This window comes from Phocoena sinus, chromosome 15 (assembly GCF_008692025.1).
Source record: "Phocoena sinus isolate mPhoSin1 chromosome 15, mPhoSin1.pri, whole genome shotgun sequence".
NCBI classification, from domain to species: domain Eukaryota; kingdom Metazoa; phylum Chordata; class Mammalia; order Artiodactyla; family Phocoenidae; genus Phocoena; species Phocoena sinus.
Window position 1 is genome coordinate 28,466,885 of NC_045777.1, and position 19,323 is coordinate 28,486,207.

Here is a 19,323-nt window from a genome sequence, read left to right on the forward strand (position 1 = left end):
AATCACCAAGCACATAGGGGCCTGGCTTATAGTAGGTGCTCAGTAGCTGGAGAAACTATTGATAAAGTAAAGGAAACTACTTAGCACAGTGCTTGGCACATGATGGGTGTCCACCTGGCAGCTGCCATTAAAACAGTAGTTAGTGACCAGCTCATCTAGGAGCCTGGTGATGGGGCAGGACTGTCAGGAAGGAGATTCCAGGCAATTTGAGGCCTGGAGAAAAAAGCAGGGAGGAGGAACAGGCTGGGGCCTTGAGGGCAGGTGTGGGCTTAGGCTGGCGTGAGGGGCTTCTACCTCGGATGGTCTCAGACAAGTTGGCTGTCCCACGAAGAGGAGGGTCTCCCTGCAGGGTGATGTGGGTCACCTCGCAGATGACCTGGGAGCGAACATCCCCCGGGGCCAGCACCACCTTGGTTGTGCTGGAGATGCTGTAGGAAACGTTGTTTCCCTCTGGTTCCACGTCGGTCTGGGAGGCTGAGAGCTCATTGCCATTTTTGAACCATTTCAGTGAGATGTTTCTGGGGGAGAACCCGTGGGATTTGCAGGTGAAGCTCACTGTCTGCTCAGGTGAGACCCTCACTGTGGGGCCTGATACCACAGGAGGAGAGGGTTTGGCTACAAAAGGAACATTTATAAATGATGAACATGATTGCCATTATCATCACTAATGATAAAAATGTGACACAGTTAAGAACCACCACACATGTTATGTTTTAAATTCTTCAAATAGTTCTGGGAGGGCAGTGTCATCATCCTCAACTGACAGAGGAGACACACAGGTTCCCAGACGTGACTCTGAGTCAGGGGCAGGGCTGACATCGAATTCCAGGCCTGAGTTCAAAGTCCACCTTCTTACATCTGCCAGGTGATTTCCCACCAGTTTGGGCAAAGGAACAAAAGTACAGATTGGTCTTACTCTCCTATTAACTGTTGCTAGCTGGGCTCCCCCTGGAAAACTTAGGTAAGTTCGGAGAAGTGTTTCCAGAAATAAATGCAAGGGAAGCGGGGTCATAGCGGGACCACATGGAAGCTGAACCAGGCTGACCGTCCAACGAGAGCTGTGGCCATGGCACCTCCCAGCTCCTCGTCTGTGAAAGGGGACAGCAGGCATTACCCTTCCTGGGATGCAGTGAGGGTTAAATCAGGCAGTGGGAGCATTTTTGCTATGAGTAAAACACAAGATGATTCTCAAAACAAACAAACACAGATCCCTCTTTAACCTGGACTGTGTTTATACCCAGAGATGTCCCTTCAGGTGTTTATGAATTTACTGCATAGTTTTCATTCTTTCCACGACTATTTCTGTAGGACTAATGTATCAATCTGTGAATTTCAAAGGAAGGGAGCAAAGGGATGTTTTTCTGAGTCTGGGTTCTTCTCTTGGTTCAGTTTTGGGTTGAGAAGAAAGATCACTGAGTGCTGAGAAACCAGTGGTGGTTAATTTCTTAATTGTTATTAAATCTGTAGAGACACAGGTACAGGACTATAAAGCACCCAGAAACACACAAATGGGTAAATCAAACGTGCAGTAGTTTCTCTCTTTAGAAGGTTCCTGTAGGGTGTCTCCCAATTGTTCATTGTTACTCAACACCTCCTGTAAAAGTCAGCAAATGTTACAAATATTTGCATTTGTAAATACTTAACTTGCTTCTTAAAACTCATCAAACGTTTGAGGACATTGCAAGGAGTTACCATAAAATTGTATAAAACACCAGCATCCTGGACACCCCTAAAGGGACAAGATACTCTGATCAGTTACCACTTGTCCAGAGTCTCTTCAGAGCCTAAAGATGGCCTGATCTCTCCATCACCCTCAGCTCTTTAATTCCCTTGCCAGCCCTGTGAGGGAGGCCCAAGAGTGACTCCATATATGGGATGAGGCTCAGGGAGGACGAAGCTGGACAAGGGCACCCAGCAAGTAAAGGTCAGAGCTCATCCCACTGCACGCAGGACAGATCGATTTTAGTGTCACTGTTCGTTATCCTCGATCCTCAGTGTCTGTTTCTGGACAAAGTAGATACAAGCACCACCTGGTAAGATGAGCGAGGATATATGTAAAACACGGAGCCTGACATATAGTAGGTGCTTAATCAATAACACCCATAATTTGTAAAAAATGAATAACACCCATGACTGTTATCATAAGATCTGGCCATTCTAGTTCTCAAACTACGCATTTATTTTTTAGGCAGTAAGAAGGCAAAACAAAAGCACAACAGAAACACCAAGAAGAGCCTCAAATCATGCTCCATGCAGCTGTCAGACAAAAATCCACAGGAAAAAACTAGTAGAAACACCAAATTATAAATCTGTTCCCATTTTTAAAAATAATTCCCTCAAGAAACAAGTTTGGGGAATTGGTTTTCAAAACACACAAGAGATCACAGGCATTTTCCTGCAGATCAGCTCTTTACAGAAGCTGTAAGCATTTTGAAAGGAGGAAGAACAGATTTTGGCAGTGTCACTATGGCGTGTTGAGGCAGGAGGTCTCCAGGCTGAGCAGGGAGCATTTGCAGGCATTCCAGAGCCTGTTTACACACACACGTGTGTAAAGATGGGAAGGTTTCCCCAGTGATGAAGCTCAGGTCTGAACAGGGTGGTCTGAGTTGGGAGGACGCACCTCTCAGCCCAGGTGAGCTCTGTTGGAGGTGGGGTGTGTGCCTGCCAATCGACTCCGAATGACTTTCTTGGGCGTCCTAAAAGCTGTCACCGTCACGGGCTATTCTGAAGCACTCACACCCAGGAGAGCTGTTCGTACAACCCAGGCACCACGGGTGACCCGCCTCTGTCCTGGAAAAACCGTAGCTTTCCCTCTGACCTCAGAGAACACGTGACTCAGGGCTCCTCGGCCCTAGCAGGGCACCAGCACCCTCTGCAGGAGTGAACAGACTCAGCTGCCCAGGCCCACGTCTGGCCAATTAAATCAGAATTGCTAGGGTGGAACCAGGGTCTAGGGAGCTTTTACCATCTCTCAGGTGATTCTAATAAGCAACCAAGGTCAAAAGGAACCCAGCTCCACCCCAACCCCAGTTGTACTTAGTCCTGTAGAGAAAGCGACCCATCCGAGGTCCTCTGGCTCCAGCACGTCAGAGCTCACGTTGTTGGAACACATACCATATGCCAGGATCTGCTCTAAGCTCTAGACATGCGTCCCACATTCAGTTCCTGCAGATGCTCTGTGAGGGCAGGGCTGTCACTGACGGATGAGGATACGAAGCCCCAGTGTGGGGAGGGACTCGTCAGAGGTCCCAGAGCTGGGACGGGGCAGAGCTGGGATGGAGGCCCAGGCCGGGGGGGCTCGGCCCAGGCTCTCAACCGCTGTGCACTGAGCTCAGTGATACCCAGTCCACCCCATCCAGGCCTTCCCAGATGCTCTCGAGTCATCACAGACCCCTGAAAGGCAGCGTGATTACCACCATTTTACAGATGGGGAAACTGAGGACTAGAGGGAACTGAGACTTGTTAAGATCACACAGTCTGGGAGGCCAGCACCATCGCTCCCTGAGGGGCTGTCCTGTCACCAGGTTGTTGTACCCTCAGGACATAATGCAAAGGCTGTGAGATTATCCTCTTTCTACAGGTGAGGAAATGGGACCCAGCACAGGGAACTGGGTCACAGCCTGGAAATAACACCTCGATTTGGGGGGCCCCTACTCTGTGCTGGTGATTTAGACAGAGCACCTCAAATCCTTCCAACTCTCCTGAAAGGAGACCATGATGATCACCATTTGACAGATGAGAAAACTGAGGCTGAGAGAAATGGAGGGACTGTCTCCTCACCCTCCCCACCCACTGTGTCCCAGAAGTGTTTCCTGTCACCTCCAAGCCTTCATGGCCATCAGCAGAGCAAGCACCCCACCTTCACAAGCCCCCACACTGACCACCACCCTCCCCTTTTCCCTCTGAGATTCTTGACTTCAAGCAGCTACAGGGAGGAGTGGCCTCTGAGTGCCCAGGCCTGGGGACCCTGTAGCAACAAGGGAAGACATGGGCCCCTGACACCTGAGTCTAGAATATGAACTCTCGCTCACGCGGGGCCCCCAGCGCCCTCTAGGGAGCACCTCCCCCTCCTCATCCTTGGCCTGCAGAGCCAGGAATGGGCGTGCATGGTGCTGCTGGGACTGCACTGGCCCCTCTCTGGGCTGTCCACGCTACACTTCCCGGAGCTGCTCCCCCATGAGGCCTAGTGAAGAAGCAAGATCGCAACAACGGAGAGAAAAACTCCTGGTGCTTTTAAGTGTGCTGAGCCTGCATTTTAGGAACACTCAGCGCATCGTGAGACACTGTAGTATCTGTGTGACCTGTGGTAAAGCTAGACTTGCCTCCCAGACAGGACTTTTAAAATGCTTATTGCTAAAGAACAGAACAATACAAGGTTTTAAGAGGACAGGCCTGGAGTTTTCTCCACACTTGACAAGCACAGTGGGGTGTGCAGAGAGCAGGGCCGTGAGTCTAGGTACTTGGGCTCAATCTTGGCTCCCCTACCTGCTCACACATCATGTCCTCTCTCTGAGCCCCAGTGTCCTCATATGTAAAAGGGACAACAGATGGCCCTAGCCTCAGAGCACTGGTTATAAGGAGTAAATGCCATAAGGAAGATTCAGAATCTGACAGGCTGCTGCTCCCCTCCCCCTCCCTCCCTTCTCATCCAGGGAATCCTCTGGGCAGGCAGCCTGGGGAAGAGGACGAGCAGCCTCCTGGGAGGCAGCAGATCTGAGTGGCGGTGGAGCCACTTACTAGCTGTGATTGGCTGAGCAAGGAACCGACAATCTGGGAAGTTTAGTAATATCGGCAAAATCAGGATAAAGCCACCTTGCCTGCTAATGCCTGGAGCTCTGGGAAGATTCCTTTGCTACCATGACTAGGAGGGAAAGTTGGCAATATAATCACACAAATTAAAATACACATACTCTCTGATCTAGCAATGCTACTTCCAGTGGGTGTTTCCCCTTTGAGGAGAGTGACACATGGAAAGGTTATCCACTGCAGTGCTGTTTCGATAGCCCGAGGTTAGGAACACCTTAGTATCCGTCAACAGGAGACTGTAAAATGAAAACGATTGTCTCCATACCCGGAATGTTAAGTAGCTGTTGAAACAATGCGCAGCTCTACGTGCTGATATGGAATGAGGGATTTGGGATCACGTGGCTGAAAGTAGGGAGAAGTTTCCAGTCGCCTCAGGACTTAGGGCCTGAATGCGAGGAGCCTTCTGACCCTATGGGAAAGCAATGAGAACATCATGTTCAATGGTTAATTCAAGGAGCTTTTATTCTTTAACTTCCATGTACCAGGCTCTTCCATGAAACCAGTTCCAATGCTGGTACAGGAAAGAGCCTGGCCTGGAATCAGATTGGGTTCTGGAAGGATCCCCTCACTCACTGACCATGGGACTGTGGTCTGGGTTCCAGTCACCTCTTGGCCTCATGCCGCCATCTGTACGTGGAGGGTTGGGCAGACAGTGTCAAAAGGTCTCTCCTGTGTCACAGTCCAGGATTCAGGAGTTAGGAAGAGGATCCAGGGTCCTTGTCAGAAAACTCTTAATGAGTGCCTTTGCTACCTCAATGGGGCAGCCCCTAAGTCACCCACATGGGGAACCTCTTCTCTGGGGAGGGACATTCTGAGATGATCCAGTTCTGCTGGGAGGCTTCAGTGACTCTGTGAGTCAGTCCCTGAATCACAGGAGGGTTTTCCCAACAGACCCCCAGGAAACACCCAACCTCTGGGCATCTCCTCTAGCCTGGGCCATCAGAGTAAACACTGAACCTATGCCTCTAGGAATTTCTTCTCAGTGTGATGTTTCTGAAGAGGAAATAAAGAAACCCTGCCCTGGATAGACTTCTCTTTGGAAGGGGAGACAACATAATTTCCACGGGAGAAGAGCCTTGTCTGCTTTGTTCACTGCTGCTTCCACAACATCTGGAGCAGGGCCTGGTACACAGTAGGTGCTCAATAGGTGCTGAATAAAGAGAAGACTCAGCCACATTGAGGGGAGCACTCTCTGGAGGCAGGAGGTGATACCTGGGCTGTGACGGGGCAAGTCGCTCAGACCTTCAGTTCCCTCATCCCTGGAACCGAAGGACTAGATGGGATGGAAAAGGCAAGGGCTGTGGAGCCAGGCAGACTGGGGTTCCAGACTTTTCCCAGCTTTACTAGTTGTGGGGCCTTTGGCAAGTAGCACAACCTCTGCAGGCCTCAGTTTCCCTGATCTGTAGAAGGGAGTGAAATCAGATCATGATATAAACACCCACTGCTGCACTTGATCCTTCTTTTTTTTCTTTTTTCTCAAAGGGTGGAGGGCATTCTTGTTGACTTGTTGTCACAGACCAGGGGGACAAAAGAGACCCAGGCCATACTCACCACTCACAGTGAGATGAGTGCCTGGTCCAGACTTAATCTCCACGTCAGGGCTTGCTTTCTTGAACTTCACACAGTAGTACATACCGGTGTCTGCTGGCGTGATGCTACTGATGCGGATGGAAAAGTCCATGTTGTTTCTCCTTGTAGTATCTGCAACAGTTGTTACTCGAGGGAAGGGGCCACTTTTGAGACTGTAGATTAACTCCCGGCCTGGCCCTGTGCCCCTGAACCAGTTAGTGGGCCCCACGGGGAGCAAGGAGGTCACGTCGCAGCGCAGAGTGGCCGTCTCTCCTGCTGCGACTGAAACTGACGTGTCAGGCTGAATCACCTGCAGCTCGTCCTCACCTGCCACTCCTGGAGGGAAACACAATCCAGTTACTTATTCATCCTTAGGTGATCCAGTAGGTTTTCTCAGTTATTTATCGACAACAGTTTTCATTAACTTAGTGCACCATGAGCCAGCCTTGAACTCAGCCCATTGCGTGTATATTGCATGCAACCTTTACAATGAACCTATAAAGTGAGACCCTAATACAAGAGAGGATTTGAGGCACAGAGAGGTTAAATGATGTGGCAGAGAATGAGTCTGAGTACTTGAGCCCTCTTTGGAAGTGTCATACTTCACCAGATGTTTCTGGCTGTTCACTTTGTGGCCTCCTGGAGTGCTGCACTTCTGGCCTTTGCATTAGGTGAGACCACATGGCTTCTTTAGACCACTGAGTTGTGAGGAGAAGTGATGGATATATTTCGTAGGTTATTCATTTAACTGCAAGAGGCTGTATGGACCAACTTCCATCTTCCCCAGAGATCCACATTCTCATGATGAGGTTGGCTCCAACAACCTGGATACTTGAGTGGCAGTGATGTGCAGAGCTCCCAACACAATGAACATTTAGTTTAAGAAGAAAGTAAAATATTGTTTCAAGTCCCTAGCATTTTTTCCCAATGACATAGTCATGTTTTATTAGTTACCTAAGGCTGCTGTAATAAATTGTCAAAAATTTAGTGGCTTGAAGTGACAGTTTTATTATAATTCTGGATGTCAAAGGACCAGAAGTGGTATTACTGGACTAAAATCAAGGAGTTGGTTGGGCTACATTTCTTCTGGATGCTCTGATCATTGTCTCTCCAAATTTTTGAGACTGTCTACACTCCTTTTCTCATGGTTTCCATCTTCTTATGACTCTAATGTTGCTTCCATTGTCACTTGTATTTCTCTAACTTTGGCTTTCCTGCCTCACTCTTATAAGATTATATTGGGCCCACAATGATAATCTAGGATATTCTCCCCATAGCAAGGGTCTTAACTTAATCACTTTTACAAAATCTCTTTTTCCAAGTAAAGTAAAATATTCACAGGTGAGTATAGGACATAGATTTCTTTGGGGGGCTACTTCCTTTTTTCTTTTTACTTGATTTATAACTTTTTTATACTGAAGTATTGTTGATTTACAGTGTTTTGGTAATTTCTGCTGTACAAAAATCGACTCATTTATACAAATATATATTCTTGTATATATATATATATATATATATATTCTTTTTTTAATATATTCTTTTCCGTTATGGCTTATCATAGCATACTGAATATAGTTCTCTGTGTGATATAGTAGGACCTTGTTGTTTATCCATTCCATATATAATAGATTACATTACCCTACCCTCTCCTCCTTGGCAACCACAAGTTTGTTCTCTATGTCCGTGAGTCTGTTTCTGTTTTGTAGATACGTTCATTTGTCTCATCTTTTTTATGGGGGGGGTTGTCCATGTGGCATAGCTTGCGGGATCCTAGTTCCCCGAACAGGGATCGAACCCAGGTCCCCTGAAGTGGAAGTGTGGAGTCCTAACCACTGGACCATCAGAGAATTCCCTGTGTCATCTTTTAGATTCCACATATAAATATCACATGGTGTTTCTCTTTTCTCTTTCTGACTTACTTCACTTAGTATGATAATATCTAGTTGTGTCCATGTTGCTGCAAATGACATTATTTCATTCTTTTTTATGGCTGAATAGTATTCCATTGTATATATTTACCACATCTTCTTTATCCATTCATCTGTCAATGGACTTTTAGGTTGTTCCCATGTCTTAGTTATTGTGAATAGTGCTGCTATGAACATAGGGGTGCATGTATCTTTTTGGATAAGAGTTTTGTCTGGATATATGCCCATGAGTGGGATCACTGGATCATATGGTAATTCTATTTTTATTTTTCTGAGGAACCTCCATATTGTTTTACATAGTGGCTGTACCAACTTACATTCCTGCCAACAGTATAGGAGAGTTCTCTTTTCTCCACATCCTCTCCAGCATTTGTTATTTGTAGGGCTTTAAGGGTGACCATTCTGACTGATGTGAGGTGGTACCTAATTTTAGTTTTGATTTGCATTTCTCTAATAATTAGTAAGCATCTTTTCATGTGCCTATTGGCCATTTGTATTTATTCTTTGGAGAAATGTTGTTGAGTTGTATGAGCTGTTTGTATATTTTGGAAAGCAAGCCCTTGTTGGCGAAATCCTTTGTGAATATTTTCTCCCAATCAGTAGGTAGTTTTTTTTTGTTTTGTTTATGGTTTCTTTTGCTATGCAAAATCTTGTAAGTTTGATTAGGTCCCATTGTTTGTTTTTATTTCTATTGCCTTGGGAGACTGACCTAAGAAAACTTTGGTACAATTTATGTCAAAAAATGTTTTGCCTATGATCTCTTCTAGGAGTTTTATGGTGTCATGACTTATGTTTAAGTCTTTAAGTCATTTTGAGTTTATTTTTTTGTATTGTGAAAGGGTATGTTCTAATTTCATCGATTTACATGCAGCTGTCCAAATTTCCCAGCACCGCTTGCTGAAGAGACTGTCTTTTTCCCATTATATACTCTTGCTTCTTTTGTCAAAGATTAATTGACTGTAAGCGTGTGGGTTTATTTATGCGCTCTCTATTCTTTTCCATTGATCCATATGTCTGTTTTTGTGCCAATACCATGGTGTTTTGAGTACTGTAGCTTTGTAGTATTGTCTGAAGTTTGGGAGGGTTACGCTTCCTGCTTTGTTCTTTTTATTCAGGATTGCTTTGGCAATTCTGAGTCTTTTGTGGTTCCATACAAATTTTAGGAGTATTTGTTCTAGTTCTGGGGAAAATGTCATGGGTAATTTGATAGGGATTGAATTAAATCTGTAGATTGCTTTGGGCAGTATGACCATTTTAACAATATTAATTCTTCCAATCCAAAAGCATGGGATATCTTTCCTTTTCTTTGAATAATCTTCAGTTTCCTTTATTAATGTTTTATAGTTCTCAGTGTATAAGTCTTTCACCTCCTTAGTCAGGATTATTCCTAAGTATTTTATTTTGGTGGGTGTGAGTTTTAAAGGTATTGTTTTTTGTACATTCCCTTTCTGATATTACATTGTGAGTGTAAAGAAATGCAACCAATTTCTCTATATTAATCTTGTATCCTGCTACCTTGTGGCATTTGTTGATCATTTCTAATAGTTTTTGTGTGGAGTCTAGGATTTTCTATATATAGTATCATGCCACCTTCATATAATGACAATTTTACCTCTTTCTTTCCAATTTAGATACCTTTTATTTCTTTTTCTTGTCTGATTTCTGTAGCTGGGACTTCCAATACTATGTTGAATAGAAGAGGTGAGAGTGGGCATCCTTGTCTTTTTCCAGATTTTAGTGGAAAGTCTTTCATATTTTCACCATTGAGTATTATTTTAGCTGTGCGTTTGTCATAAATAGTTTTGTTCCCTGTATACCCGCTTTAGCAAGAGTTTTTATCATGAATTGATGTTGAATTTTGTGAAACGTTTTTTCTGCATCTATTGAGATGATCATGTGCTATTGTTTCTGGGGTGTATCATATTGATTTATTTCTGTATGCCAAAACATCCATGTGAACTTGAGATGAATCCAACTTGTCCATGGTGTATGATCTTGTTTATGTGTTGTTGGATTTGGTTTGCTAATGTTTTGTTGAGAATTTTTGCATCTATATTCATCAAAGATATTGCCTTGTAATTTTCTTTTTTGGTGGTGTCTTTGTGCGGTTGTGATATCAGGGTAATGGTGGCTTCATAGAATGTCTTTGGGAGTGTTCCCTCCTCTTCAACTTTTTGGAAGAATTTGAGAAGGATCAGTATAAGTTCTTCTATGTATGTTTGGTAGAGTTCACCTGTGAAGCATTCTGGTCCTGGACTTTTGTTTGTAGGAAGTTTTTTATTACAGATTCTACTTCACCTCTCATGATCAGTCTGTTCAAATTATCTATTTCTTCTTGATTCATTATTGGTGGGCTGTATGTTTCTAGAAACTTGTCCATGTCTTCTATGTTGTCGAATTTGTTGACATATAATTGTTCATAGTATTCCCTTATGTTTTTTTTGTATTTCTGCAGTATCAGATGTAATGTCTCCTTTTTCATTTCTTATTTTGTTTACCCAGGATCTCTCTCTTTTCTTCTTGGTGAGCCTGGCCAAAGGTTTGTCAATCTTGTTACCCTTTCAAAGAACCAATTCTTGGTTTTATTGATTTTCTTCTACTTTTTTTAATCTTTATTTTATTTCCTCTCTGATATTTATTATTTCCTCCCTTCTGCTGGCTTTACATTTTGTTTGTTCTTTTTTTCTAATTCTTCTAAGTGGTAGGCTATGTTGTTTATTTGAGAATTTTCTTGTTTTTTTGATGAAGGCTATGAACTGTATTGCTATGAACTTCCTTCTAAGGACTGCATTTGTTGCATCCCATAGATTTTGTATTGTTGTGTTTTCATTGTCATTTGTCTCAAGGTATTTTTTAAATTTCCTCTTTGATTTCATCCTTGACCACCTGGTTTTTTAGTAGCATGTTATTGGGTCTCCATGTAATCTTTTTCCTCACTTCTTTTTCTGCGGTTGATTTTAGTTGAATGCTGTTGTGTACAGAAAAGATGTTTGAGATAATTTCTATACTCTTAAATTCATTGAGGTCTGTTTTGTGTCCCAATATGTGATCATTCCTAAAGAATGTTTCATGTGCACTTGAAAAGAATGTGTAGTCTGTTTTTTTTTTTAATGTAAAGTCTTGAAAATATCAATGAAGTCTAACTGTTCTATTGTATCATTTAGGACATTCTGTTTAGAATATCTGTCCATTGATGTGAGTGGGGTGTTAAAATCTAATTATTGTATTCCTGTCAATTTCTCCCTTTATTTCTGTTAGTATTTGTTTTATGTACTTGGCTGCTCCTATATTATGTGCATATATATTGACTAGTGTAAAATTCTCTTCTTATGTTGAGCCTTTTATCATTATATAATGTCCTTCTTTATCTTTAGGGCCTTTGTTTTAAAGTCTATTTTGTTTGATATGAGTATTGTGACCCCCACTTTCTTCCCATTTCTTTTTGCATGAAATATCTTTTTCCATCCCCTTACTTTCAATCTATGTGTGTCTTTTGCCCTAAACTGGGTCTCCTGTAGGCAGCATATTGTAGGCTCTTGTTTTTCTATCCAATCTGCCACTCTGTACCTTTTGATTGGAGCTTTCATTCCATTGATGTTTAACGTAATTTTTTTTTTTTTTTGCGGTGTGTGGGCCTCTCACTGTTGTGGCCTCTCCCGTTGCAGAGCACAGGCTCTGGATGTGCAGGCTCAGCGGCCATGGCTCACGGGCCCAGCTGTTCCACAGCATGTGGGATCTTCCCGAATCAGGGCACGAACCCGTGTCCCCTGCCTTGGCAGGCGGACTCTCAACCACTGTGCCACCAGGGAAGTCCCAATGTTATTATTGTTAGCTATGTATTTATAGCCATTTTGAGCCTGTTTTTCCATTGGTTTTGTATTTCTTCTTTGTCCCTTTCATTTTCTTTTTGTAGCTTGATGATTTTCTTTTGTATTATACTTATTTCTCTCCTTTCTGGTTTTTGTGAGTCTATTGTATGTTTTTGATTTGTGGTTACCCGTTTTTCAAGTATATTAACCCCGTCTATATCTACTTGCCTTAGACTGGTAGTCATAGAGGCTCAAACACATTCTATGAAATGAAAACAAATGTACATTTTCTTACTCTCCTCCCCCACATTTTATCAGTATGATTTTGATGTCCTCTTTTACATCTTTATGTTCATCCTTTTGCTGTTCATTGTGGTTATCATCACTTTCAAATAATTTTTTTGATTTTTTGAATCTGCATACTAGCTTATTTAAGTGATTTGCTTTCTAACTGTGATTTTTCTTTCCTATATATTCTTAGTTCTTTTCTAGAGAAGACCTTTCAATATTTCCTTTAGAATAAGTTTAGTATTGCTATTTTCTTTTAACTTTGCTTGTCTGAAAAATTCTTTATCTCTCCTATTCTAAATGACAATCTTGCTGGGTAGAGTATTCTAGGTTGCAGATTTTTCCTTTTCAGGGCTTTGAATATATCTTGCCACTTCCTTCTGGCTTGCAAAGTGTCTGTAGAGAAATCTGCTGATAGCCTTATAGGGGTTCCCTGGTAACTAACTCTTTGTTTTTCTCTTGCTGCCTTTAGAATCCCCTCCTTATCAAGTTTTGCCATTTTTTATTAGAATACATCTTAGTGTAGGTCTCTTTGGGCTTACCTTGTTTGGTACCCTCTGTGCTTCCTGTACCTGGATATCTGTTTCCTTCTTTAGGTGTGGGAAGTCTTCAGCCATAATTTCTTCAAATACAGTTTTGATCCCCTTTTCTCTTTCTTTCCTTTCTGGAATCCCTATTATGTGTAGAGTGGCAAGCTTTATATTATCCCATAGGTCTCTTATATCACTTTCTTTTTCATTTGGTTTTCTGTCTGCTGTCCTGATTGGGTGATTTCCATTATTCTATCTTCCAGATCACTTATTTGTTCTTCTGCATTCTGCTATTCATTGCCTTTAGTTCACTTTTGATCTCAGCAAATGAGTTTTCTATTTTTTCTTGGTTCCTCTTCATAGTTTCTAGTTCCTTTTTACAGTGTTCTGCATTTCTGTTGATACCCTTTCATAATTCCTTCAGTATTTTCATTATCTCCTTTTTGAAATCTGTGTCTATTAGACTAAAGAGCTGTTTCATTGTTTATTCTTTAAGGGGAATCCTCTTGGTCTTTTAACTGGGATTGGCTCCTCTGCATCTTTATTTTACTTATATTTTTCTTATTCTGTGAGTTTAGGAGAAAAAATTATCTACTGTGGTCTTGGAAGACTATATGTGGGAGTGGCCCTGTGTAGCTTGTGTGGGTTTAACATTTTTGATGTGAGGGCTCTTTTTAGTATGGATGTCTGCCAACACTTTCCTCAGTGTGTGCTGGCCATTATCCCCTTGGTAGGGGGTATGCAGATGCAGTGGTTGGTGCCCGGTCCTGGGGTTCTTGGCAGCAGTGTTGGCTCACACGTGCCTTGGAGCATGTGATGGGAGTGGAGGCAGGTCTCAACCACTCCTGTAGCCCCAGGGGGCAGCAGTGGCATATTGTAACTGCTCTTTGTGACTGCTCTTGAAGCAAAGGGTTGGTGGTGGTGACTGACAATAACTCCTAGAGCTTGTGTAGGCAGTGTCTTGCCACCTGAAAGCATGCCTGAGGAAAAAGGCTGCAATGGCATGTCCTGCTCCTCCCCTCACACATCCCCCAAACAATGGTGCCTGGCCTCTAAGGTGGCCCATGCTTCCTCTGCACACACCCTCAGGTGGGGTTGCACTAGGCTCCAGGCCATTCACGCTGTTTCCACACAGACCACCCCAATCCTTTTCCAGGGTCTGATCTCTGAATCCCAAGCTTCAGCACCCAGCCACCCACTGCATGGGCAGATGAACATCTCAGGATGGGGAATGCAGGGCTGTGGCACTGACCATCTGTGCCAGTCTCTCTCCATTCTAGCTGCTGCAAACCAGTTGTTACATTCTCTTCTGAGGCTCTGAAGCTCCCCACCTGTCCTAGCTGATCTCCCCACTGGTGAAGGGACTTACCAGGGTGCAGAACCTTTCCTCTTTCACAGCTCCCTCCAAGGGGTACAGGTCACATCCAGATTCCTGTCTCATTTTCATTATTTTTTCTTTTGCCCCACCCGGTTACATGGAGAATTTCTTGCCTTTTCAGAAGTCAACTTCTTCTGCCAGTGTTCATTAGATATTCTGTGAGAATTATTCCACATGTAGATATATTTTTGATGTATTTGTGGGAGAAGTTGAGCTTCACATCTTCCTAGTCCACCATCTTGATTGCTCCTCCTATATTGAGGGGGTATCTTCTGTCTACCACACACATCTGTCCTGACAGTTACAGAAACCAGTTGCCATAAGAAAACTCTAAGACTTCCGGGAAGATGGTGGAAGAGTAGACGCGGAGATCACCTTCCTCCTCACAGATACACCAGAAATACATCTACAGGTGGAACAACACCTACAGAATACCTACTGAACGCTGGCAGAAGACCTCAGACCTTCCAAAAGGCAAGAAACCCCCCACGTACCAGGGTAGGGAAAAAGAAAAAAGAATAAACAAAGACAAAAGGATAGGGACGGGACCTGCACCAATGGGAGGGAGCTGTGAAGGAGGAAAGGTTTCCACACACTAGGAAGACCCTTCGCAGGTGGAGATTGTGGGTGGCGGAGGGGGAAAGCTTCAGAGCCGCGGAGGAGAGCACAGCAACAGGGGTGCGGGGAGCAAAGCAGAGAGATTCCCACACAGAGGATCAGTGCCAACTGGCACTCACCAGCCCGAGAGGCTTGTCTGCTCACCCGCTGGGGCGGGTGGGGCTGGGAGCTGAGGCTCGGGTTTTGGTCAGAGCATAGGGATAGGACTGGTATTGGTGGCGTGAACACAGCCTGCAGGGGGTTAGTGCACCATGGCTGGCCGGGAGGGAGTCTGGGGAAAATTCTGGACCTGCCGAAGAGGCAAGAGACTTTTTCTTCCCTCTTTGTTTCCTGGTGCGCGAGGAGAGGGGATTAAGAGTGCTGCTTAAAGGAGCTCCAGAGATGGGCTCGAGCTGTGGCTATAAGTGCGGACCCCAGAGACAGGCATGACACGCTAAGGCTGCTGCTGTCGCCACCAAGAAGCCTGTGTGCAAGCACAGGTCACTATCCACACTCTTCTTCTGGGGAGCCTGTGCAGCCCACCACTGACAGGGTCCCGGGACCCAGGAACAACTCCCCCGGGAGAATGCACGGTGTGCCTCAGGCTGGTGCAACGTCACGCTGGCCTCTGCCGCCACTGGCTTGCCCCGCACTCCATGCCCCTCCCTACCCCCAGCTTGAGTGAGCCAGAGCCCCCGAATCGGCGGCTCCTTTAACCCCGTCCTGTTTGAGCGAAGAACAGACGCCCTCCAGTGACCTACACGCAGAGGCGGGGCCAAATCCAAAGCTGAGCTCTTGGGAGCTGTGAGAACTTAGAAGAGAAAGGGAAATCTCTCCCAGCAGCCTCAGGAGCAGCGGATTAAAGCTCCGCAATCAAATTGATGTACCCTGCAACTGTGGAATACCTGAATAGACAACGAATCATCCCAAATTAAGGAGGTGAATTTTGAGAGCAAGATTTATGATTTTTTCCCCTTTTCTTCTTTTTGTGAGTGTGTATGTGTATGCTTCTCTGTGAGATTTTGTCTGCATAGCTTTGCTTCCACCATTTGTCCCAGGGTTTTATCCGTCTGTTTATTTCTCTTAATAATTTTTTTTATTTTAATAACTTTATTATATTTTATCTTGCTTTTTCTTCTTTCTTTTTTCCTTCCTTCCCTCCTTCCTTTCTTCCTCCCTCCCACCCTCCCTCCATTCTTTATTTCTACTTCTACTAATTGTTTCATTCTACTTGTTCTCCCTTTTCTTCTGAGCCGTGTGGATGAAAGCCTCTTGGTTTTCCAGCGAGGAGTTAGTGCTGTGCCTCTGAGGTGTGAGAGCCAACTTCAGGACACTTGTCCACAAGACACCTCCCAGCTCCACATAATATCAAACGGCAAAAATCTCCCAGAGATCTCCATCTCAACACCAGCACCCAGCTTCACTCAATGACCAGCAAGCTACAGTGCTGGACATCCTATGCCAAACAACTAGCAAGACAGGAACACAACCCCACCCATTAGGAGAGAGACTGCCCCAAATCACAATAATTCCACAGACACCCCAAAGCGCACCACCAGACATGGAGCTGCCCCTCAGAAAGACAAGATCCAGCCTCATCACCCAGAACACAGGCACTAGTCCCCTCCACCAGGAAGCCTACACAACCCACTGAACCAACCTTAGCCACTGGGGACAGACACTGAAAACAACGGGAACTACGAACCTGCAGCCTGCAAAATGGAGACCCCAAACACAGTAAGATAAGCAAAATGAGAAGACAGAAAAACACAAAAGAGATGAAGGAGCAAGATAAAAACCCACCAGACCTAACAAATGAAGAGGAAATAGGCAGTCTACCTGAAAAAGAATTCAGAATAATGATAGCAAAGATGATCCAAAATCTTAGAAATAGAAGAGACAAAATGCAAGAAACATTTAACAAGGACCTAGAAGAACTAAAGATGAAACAAACAATGATGAACAACTCAATAAATGAAATGAAAAATACTCTAGATGGGATCAATAGCAGAATAACTGAGGCAGAAGAACGGATAAGTGACCTGGAAGATAAAATACTGGAAATAACTACAGCAGAGGAGAATAAAGAAAAAAGAATGAAAAGAACTGAAGACAGTCTCAGAGACCTCTGGGACAACACTAATGCACCAACATTCGAATTATAGGGGTTCCAGAAGAAGAAGAGAAAAAGAAAGGGTCTGAGAAAATATTTGAAGAGATTATAGTTGAAAACTTCCCTAATATGGGAAAGGAAATAGTTAATCAAGTCCAGGAAGCACAGAGAGTCCCATACAGGATAAATCCAAGGAGAAATACACCAAGACACATATTATTCAAACTGTCAAAAATTAAAAACAAAGAAAACATATTAAAAGCAGGAAGGGAAAAACAACAAATAACACACAAGGGAATCCCCATAAGGTTAACAGCTGATCTTTCAGCAGAAACTCTGCAAGCCAGAAGGGAGTGGCAAGACATATGTAAAGTGATGAAGGAGAAAAACCTGCAACCAAGATTACTCTACCCAACAAGGATCTCATTCAGATTTGATGGAGAAATTAAAACCTTTACAGACAAGCAAATGCTGAGAGAGTTCAGCACCACCAAACCAGCTCTACAACAACTGCTAAAGGAACTTCTCTAGGCAAGAAACACAAGAGAAGGAAAAGACCTACAATAACGAATCCAAAACAATTAAGAAAATGGGAATAGGAACATACATATTGATAATTACCTTAAAGGTAAATGGACTAAATGCTACCACCAAAAGACACAGATTGGCTGAATGGATACAAAAACAAGACCCATATATTTTCTGTCTAAAAGAGACTCACTTCAGACCTAGAGACACATACAGACTGAAAGTAAGGGGATGGAAAAAGATATTTCATGCAAATGGAAACCAGAAGAAAGCTGGAGTAGCAATTCTCATATCATACAAAATAGACTTTAAAATAAAGACTATTAGAAGAGACAACGAAGGACATTACATAATGACCAAGGGATTAATCCAAGAAGAATATATAACAATTGTAAATATTTATGCACCCAACATAGGAGCACCTCAATGCATAAGGCAAATACTAACAGCCATAAAAGGGGAAATTTACAGTAACACATTCATAGTAGGGGACTTTAACACCCCACTTTCACCAATGGACAGATCATCCAAAATGAAAGTAAATAAGGGAACACAAACTTTAAATGATACATTAAACAAAATGGACTTAATTGATATTTATAGGACATTCCATCCCAAAATAACAGATTACACATTTTTCTCTAGTGCTCATCGAGCATTCTCCAGGATAGATCATATCTTGTGTCACAAATCAAGCCTTGGTAAATTTTAAAAAATTGAAATTGTATCAAGTATCATTTCCGACCACAACTCTATGAGACTAGATATCAATTACAGGAAAAGATCTGTAAAATATACAAACACATGGAGGCTAAACAATACACTACTTAATAACGAAGTGATCACTGAAGAAATCAAAGAGGAAATAAAAAAGTACGTAGAAACAAATGACAATGGAGACACGACAGCCCAAAATCTATGGGATGCAGCAAAAGCAGTTCTAAGAGGGAAGTTTATAGCAATACAGACATACCTTAAGAAACAGGAAACATCGCGAATAAACAACCTAACCTTGCACCTAAAGCAATTAGAGAAAGAAGAACCAAAAAACCCCAAAGTTAGCAGAAGGAAAGAAATCATAAAAATCAGATCAGAAATAAATGAAAAAGAAATGAAGGAAACGATAGCAAAGATCAATGAAACTAAAAGCTGGTTCTTTGAGAAGATAAACAAAATTGATAAACCATTAGCCAGACTCATCAAGAAAAAAAGGGAGAAGATTCAAAACAATAAAATTAGAAATGAAAAAGGAGAAGTAACAAATGATACTGCAGAAAAACGAAAGATCATGAGAGATTACTACAAGCAACTCTATGCCAATAAAGTGGACAACCTGGAAGAAATGGACAAATTCTTAGAAAGGCACAACCTGCCAAGACTGAATCAGGAAGAAATAGAAAATAGGAACAGACCAATCACAAGCACTGATATTGAAACTCTGATAAAAATCTTCCAACAAAAAAAAGCCCAGGACCAGATGACTTCACAGGTGAATTCTATCAAACATTTAGAGAAGAGCTAACACCTACCCTTCTCAAACTCTTCCAAAATATAGCAGAGGGACGAACATTCCCAAACTCATTCTATGAGGCCACCATCACCCTGATACCAAAACCAGACAAGGATGTCACAAAGAAGGAAAACTACAGACCAATATCACTGATGAACATAGATGCAAAAATCCTCAACAAAATACAAGCAAACAGAATCCAAGAGCACATTAAAAGGATCATACACCATGATCAAGTGTGGTTTATTCCAGGAATTCAAGGATTCT

General features: G+C 43.2%; 1 protein-coding gene across 5 annotated transcripts in view; it reads right to left on the reverse strand.

The window, feature by feature from the left end:
• Positions 1-19,323, reverse strand: part of LOC116739797 (signal-regulatory protein beta-1-like) — a 42,946-nt gene that overhangs the window by 12,681 nt on the left and 10,942 nt on the right. For 3 of the 5 annotated variants that reach the window (XM_032604499.1, XM_032604498.1, XM_032604497.1), the window contains 3 exons: positions 6,358-6,711; positions 760-858; positions 295-615 (listed from right to left, as the gene is read on the reverse strand). In XM_032604499.1, the coding sequence (XP_032460390.1) occupies positions 295-615; positions 760-858; positions 6,358-6,711 (774 nt within the window). Of the gene's footprint in view, positions 1-294; positions 616-759; positions 5,216-6,018; positions 6,197-6,357; positions 6,712-19,323 lie in introns of those variants that run through there. The other 2 variants (XM_032604502.1, XM_032604501.1) reach the window with 2 other exon arrangements.